The sequence below is a fragment of the Aegilops tauschii genome, chromosome 1, assembly GCF_002575655.3.
Source record: "Aegilops tauschii subsp. strangulata cultivar AL8/78 chromosome 1, Aet v6.0, whole genome shotgun sequence".
In the NCBI taxonomy this organism is placed as follows: Eukaryota; Viridiplantae; Streptophyta; class Magnoliopsida; order Poales; family Poaceae; genus Aegilops; species Aegilops tauschii.
This window is the reverse complement of record NC_053035.3, coordinates 30045690-30052405: the sequence shown is the minus strand read 5'-3', so window position 1 is coordinate 30052405 and position 6716 is coordinate 30045690. Positions and strand designations below refer to the sequence as shown.

The following is a 6716-nucleotide window of genomic DNA, read 5'->3' as shown; positions in this document are numbered from 1 at the left end:
CCGAGCTTTAGCCTCTGGCTGACCTCGTCGAGCTGCTGCGAGCAGGATCCTGTAGCCGGGATGATGGCTTCACTGGCGCAGTTGATGGGAGCACACAGCAAGACCCGTTGGCTCCCCCACGCCTTGAGTGTCGATGGAAGCGATGACAGTGTTGCACGACGGGTGCTCAACAACATCGTCACTGCCTCCACGGCAGCGCCCCTTATCTCCCTAACGCCTCCTCCGCGTTGGGATCCGACGAGGGAGCCACGGGAGATAGGTCCGCTGAGTTCACTATGGTCGGCGTTGGCGTCGCACCCTCAACCGCCGCTTTTGTTGTCACCTCGGATCTGGTGGCGGTGACAGCAAGAGGGGTATGGAGTGGATGTGGTGAGGAGAGGAGAAAAAGATAAGACGAGGAGGATTGTTGGCCAATAAGTAACAGGGGCATATGCACATGTGTGAGTTCAGTGTGTGGTACAATGGGGTTTCCACTTCTACTTTATGACTATTTTAGGACTTAATTATAGAACCATCTGCTTTTATTGTTTGATATGTATTGTTGAGTGTGCCATTTCTCTGCGAATATCTCCTCCCATTCCATTGCATGGATCACCATTTCTTAATGTTGTTAAGGTGTTCCCATTAGCTTATTGCAAAACAGCATATAATGCAATGCTCATTTACATGTTTACTTCATGTTGAATGGTCCCTAAAAATCCATAAGAATGCTTATAAATTTCCTTCCACAATGATACTAATGATATAATTCTAATGACGTAGAACACACATTTTGCTAGTCGATTTGACGATCTAAACACCATGCCTGCTATACAAACCTCGATAGAGATAGTACACATTTTCATAAATACCTGTTGTCATAGGCACTAAAGTTTGTGTCACTTTGACTATTGACATTTTTTAATAATTCATATCCTAAGGTAAATAATTATATATTTTTCATGCAAAGAGTTTTTAATATATATTTTTGTCTTTCTTTACGAACTTTTTTGAACTTCTTTTTACAAACGCAGTATTTCCTTCTTTTCTCTATTAGAGGGTGCATAAAAATCACTAGTTTCCAATAAAAATGTGCATTGTTAACTATCATTTACTTAAAATCTATATTTAGAAGGTTTATCAGGATACATTGCTACTCCATTGATTAAACCATCTACCGGCCCTAACCCTCCGCATGTGATCTTCTGTTTGAGGGACGACACATCTCTGCCTTGCTTCTATCTACACAACCATTTCGAGTGCGAAGTTTAGAGCATGAGGGGTACAATTGGAAGTTAGCAATTGTATCTGAGGCATGCGCCACATTATGTAAGATATATTTATTTAAAATCCATGCCATGTATAGTGGACTGTACCATTTAATAAATGTGCTTACTCCCTTCCTTCCTAAATATAAGTCTTTCTAGAGATTTGAATATGGACTAAGTACGGATGTATATAGACGTGGTTTAGAGTGTAGATTCACTCATTTTCCTCCGTATGTAGTCCATATTGAAGTCTCTAAAAAGACTTATATTTGGGAACGGAGGGAGTAGTAACTTTTCATTAACTCAATACTAGATTTCGGCCTCATTTAGCAAGAAGGTTTTCAGGAACCATGGGCGAGTGGGGATTGGAGAGGATTTGGAGGTCCCCCCCCCCACCCAGTTCCCTCAATTGCACAACCATCCCCAAACTCGTAACTTACCAAATCCCCTTTCTATGAAAAAAAGTTTGGTAGAAGGTTTTATACAGCCAAACTCATATTCATCTATCAGCGGCTAACAAAAATCCATTTTTGCCCAAAGATTGTGCAAATAACAGTGCTAAACTTCAATATCCAATTTTTACATCAAAGATGTTGCGAATATCAAGACAATAATTGTAGAAATGTAAGTTGTTGCAATGAAAGTATACAAGATTATGCAAAATGACAAATTAAAATAACATCATATAGTTAATTACAAGTACCATAATTCAGAAAATGTTACTGTATAAGCACGGACACATGCCACGGTCTAGATAAATCTACAAGACGTCGATTAACGTATGGGTTGTGGTTCATCACAAGCAAAAATACATCATGCTAAGAAAGGGTGTTGTTTCCCTTTTTTACTCCTCCGAGTCGAGAGCGAGCATGTAGACCACGTAGATGATGTCCATATGTAGCTGAGGATGGTGAGAAGCAAGGTAATATTCACTACTACAACGCCAAATAGAACTGTCAAGCCAAATTGTATCATCACTGACGCATTAGCGGCCCATCAATGATGATTTCATCGTCACTGACGGGCTAGCTGGCCTGTCTGTGATGAGATTCATGACCGACGAGCCGTCCGGTTAGTGCTAAGCACAATCTTGTCACTGACCGGCCCTATCGAAGTGGCTGATCTGTGATGTCATTTCTGGCTAGTAGCTTTGGGTTGCACATGAATACAAATCACACCATCACGTAGTTATATTTTCAACATTCCATTTCATATGCACATACACAAAATCTTTTACATTGTCACCACTTACAGCCATGGAGAACAAATGGTTAGTGATAATTTAGCACTGTAACACTGGTCGGCTATCATACATGACCGACAAGTCTTAAATATCAATGTATTAGGGTGGTTTCAATTCTATGGTGATTAATAATTGAACTGTGGATGGTGGACTCTTGTACAAATTTGGGATGTCTAAACATGCCTTTGATTTGATCTCCCAAATTAGCAGGATATCACATCAACAACTCCCACCACCCCTCAATGTTTGGCACACAAATTTTTGCCAAGATCACAGACTCTCGCACAAGTTTGTTCTGTCTAAGTAGGCCTTAGATTTAATCTCCCAAATGAGGAGGATATCACATCAAAAACTTATATTCCCACCAACCATCAACATTTGGCGCATTTTTTTATGAAGATCACGGGCAGCAGAAAGAGCAATTTTGGACCAAGATGTCCCTGCTAGGTATTAATTGGAGTTGTGAAATCTTGCCAAATTTGAGGGAAAGCAGGTCGTAGATGGCCGAGAGAGGGAACACTATGAGATATGAGGAGCGAGAACACATTAGATGTAATGGTTGTATATACCATTAACCTCTTCTTCCCATAGATTGATAAATAGCCTAGAATTTACTCTCTACCCCAATTTTCAGGGGCAAGATCAGAAGTTGGATTCCTTTGTGAGCCTTGGGCTACCTAACTCGGGACTAAATTATTTGAAATTTATGCCGCCTATTTTAGGTTCGAAATGTGCTATGAATCTTTTGGGTCGAGTTCCATAGAAATTTCTTTTGAAATACATCATTTTGAATGGACAATAAATGAATTGAGATTAATCATATGTATTAGGAATGCGAATAACAAATAAATCTGACAAGTTTGGGAGTGCAAAATATAGTATTGCCACAAAAGACATGAAAACTATAGGAATAGTCGCTCGGATAGAACAAAGAATGACCGTCTTGATCCCACATGGATGGTTGTTAAAAAGAGGTTGGAGCCAATATTCAAATTCACATGGAATTGAGATATAGGAGGCTAATCCAAATGAATTTTGCCAGTACCATTCCCTTTATCCGAATGGCGTTCATAGGAATGGAAACCATAGGGTTTAGAATCATAGAAAGAACCTCCAAACGATATAAAGAGTAGTCTAAGCTTATTTCAGCTTCATATGCATGCATGTCAATGTTGCGTCCCACAACTAAGGTATATTGTTTTATGATTGATATGAACCAAATATTAACATCTGCTAATAAATAAGCAGCTCAGAGGTAACCTTTTTGGGCCTACTGCCAGCAAGAAACTAAATATGTGCATGGACGGAGCCTATCCACGGGCCACACACCTAGAAAGCGTATGAACCGTGTTGCATCACCAAATCATGGGACGCTCCACGAGGACGACGATAAGGACCACCCAGATTTTAGAGATGTGCATGTCATTCAATTACCTTATTTGGACCTTCTTGACACGTCAGCCCCACAAAGAACAGACGACGAACTGTGCAGCGCCCACTGCCAAGGCCACGCAGTGCCAGGGTTTTCGAGACCATTTGGTCCCCACGCCCATGTGTCGGCTAGCTAGAACACAACCCAGTAGTACTGTCACTCGCGACCACAGTTAGCTACCAAAAACATCTTCCAGAGAAAGAAGAGCAAGAAACTGTATGCAGTACTGGCATTAAGATTGCAATAGGGGGTGGACGTTAACGAACGTACTAACTCGACCAACGATGGCAATGCAATTACTAGTACACCACATTGCGTCCTTCCAATCGTTGATGATACCAAAGTTACGAACGACCACTGGTGCTACTATGGAACAGAGTATCACTTACTATTACTACGGAACAGAATATCACTTACTACAACTCGAAATAAAAAAGAACACTGACAAGTCATCACTCGTTGCTTACAACTAGTCTGCTGATGGGATTCATACATACCAACTCTTACTCTATGTGATCAATTAATCGGTGGATTATGTAACTCACAATGGCAGCAATGAACTGAATGTGAATTGTAATCGCCAAATTCACTTTGCTTGCCTACTGTTGGGCGACGACGCTTGTTGAGTTGAGAGGGTCAGCGATCCTCTGGCACCCGGTAGGACTCCGCGTTGATCTCCGATAAGCGTGAACCGGGAAGTAGCAGCTGGGGATGAGAACATTTATAGAATTACAAATGGGTCCCTGGTGAGGAGCGACGGGAGCTCAAATTACAAGGGGAGTGAGGGAGGGAGCAGAGGAGGAACGGGATCTCACATTGATCTGATTCTGCACCGCGGGTGGGCAGTGGCGAGGGCGGCTGCGCGGCAACGCGCCGGTGAGGGCATATATGTCTTCCTCAATCTCTTCCGTGGAGAGCGTCGCGGAGAACCGTGGCCTGTCGAGCGCATCGGCGCGGACCAACCGTCGCTTGCGCTCGGGCGCCTGTGGTGGCACACTCACGGCTGCCGCGTCCGTGTGGGATGACATAGCAGGGCGGCGGCGGCGGGGGTGCGCCTTCAATGGCTGCCGAGAAACCGCCTCAGTGACCACGGGGGACTCGTTGTCCCTGGGGTTGCCGACACCCGGTGCCACGATCACTTCACCGAGCCCGAGTTGTAGCCTCTGGCTGACCTTGTTGAGATCTTGTGAGGAGGAGCCCATGGCCGGGGCGATGGCTTCACCAGCACAGTTGACGGGAGCATATCGCAGCACCCGATGGCTCCCCGGCATCTTGAGTGTCGACGAGAGCGACGACATCGCCTCGCGGTGGGCACTCAGTGACGTTGTCATAGCCTCCGCGGCAGTGCCCCCCGCCTCCCCGACGCTGCTTTCGATCGCGCGATTTGAGGAGGGGGGCTCGGTCGGCGGCTCGGTCGAATTCACCATGGCCGTGAGCGAAGTCGCACCCTCAAACGGCGCTTCTGTGGCCACTCCAGATCTGGAAGCGGCGTCGGCAAAAGGGGTATGGCGTGGATGTGGTGAGAAGGAGTGAAGAGTGAGATACAACGGGAGGAGGGTGGGTTTGTCTGCAACGATGGAACTGTGGGCGAAAGGGGAAATAGGTGAATGCATCGCTGGTGAATAAGTAACGGGGCCGCATGAGCATGCGTGAATTCAGCGGGGTGGTACAATGGGGTTTTCACTTCTGCTTTACGTCTTCTTTGGGATTTTTTTTATTGAACAGTGTTTGGACTGTTGTCTGCGCCCACTCCATTTCTCCACGAATTTCTCCTTTCATTCCACTGTATGGATCACCAGTTTTAAAAGTAATATTTAGATGTACCTATCTACCTAGGGGAAAAGTGCATATAATGCAATGCTCATCTACGCATTTACTTTCATGTTGAGTGGTCCCGTAAAAACCCACAAAAATGCTTAAAAGCTTCCTTTGACAATTAATCTAAGGATATATTTCAGTGATGTATAACACGAGTTTTCAGTCGAATTGACGATCTAAAAACCATGCCTGTCACACAAACCTGGAAAGAGGTATTACCCAAGTTCATAGGCACTAAAATTTCTGTGGATTTGGATATTGAAAGATTTTAAGTAATTCATATCCTAAGGTAAACTAGAAGAACGCTCGTGCGTTGCAACGGGGCCACATTAACTTTAAGAGTTCAATATTAATATTCTCATACATATCAAGTGACATTGGCGACCTTTTTTACCATCAAATCCTAACACACACTCTCTCTCCCTCCCTCTTCCTCACTCTCTCTCCCCCTCTCCCTCTCTCTCTCTAACACACACACACACACATATCCATCTTATTGGGTACGGGACCATAATCCATCTATTTCACACACACAAGTGCATAACAATATGGATTATGTGTATTATATTTGCCACCACAACTGAGGAAATTAATTTCATGTAAATCGGCCAGCCACAGCTCCAAGAATACGCAGAGGAGGTGGCCAGGGTCGGCGTCGGCGCCGTCCGGCGCGGGCCACGGGTCCGCTTCCAAGTAGGTCTGCGCGCCGGCCACCCACGCCAGGTCCTTCAAGTGCCGCTTCCACCGCACCAACTCCCAGGGCCACGGCCAGGGAAGCCGCCCTTCTTCGCCCCCTTCACCGGCCGCGGCCAACACGGTGCCGCGGCAGCCAGCCTCGCTGTCCTCGTCCACCGGCACCGTCGCGACCCAGTGACGTAGCCCAAGCATCGACCTCGAGAATCAAGAACGCTCGACAACGGAGAGGGAAGGGAAGATCATATACATGTCATAAGAAAGGGAGTTTATTTACTGCTCC

At 45.1% G+C, this 6716-nt stretch overlaps 1 protein-coding gene across 1 annotated transcript; it reads right to left on the bottom strand.

The window, feature by feature from the left end:
* Positions 1-4211: 4211 nt before the first annotated feature.
* On the bottom strand, positions 4212-5566 carry LOC120966995 (uncharacterized). Its single transcript, XM_040393588.3, has 2 exons — positions 4738-5566; positions 4212-4627 (listed from the first exon to the last, which is right to left on the bottom strand). The coding sequence occupies exons 1-2, from the start codon at positions 5533-5535 to the stop codon at positions 4559-4561; spliced, it is 867 nt and encodes a 288-aa protein (XP_040249522.1). The 5' UTR covers positions 5536-5566; the 3' UTR covers positions 4212-4558.
* Positions 5567-6716: the final 1150 nt, after the last annotated feature.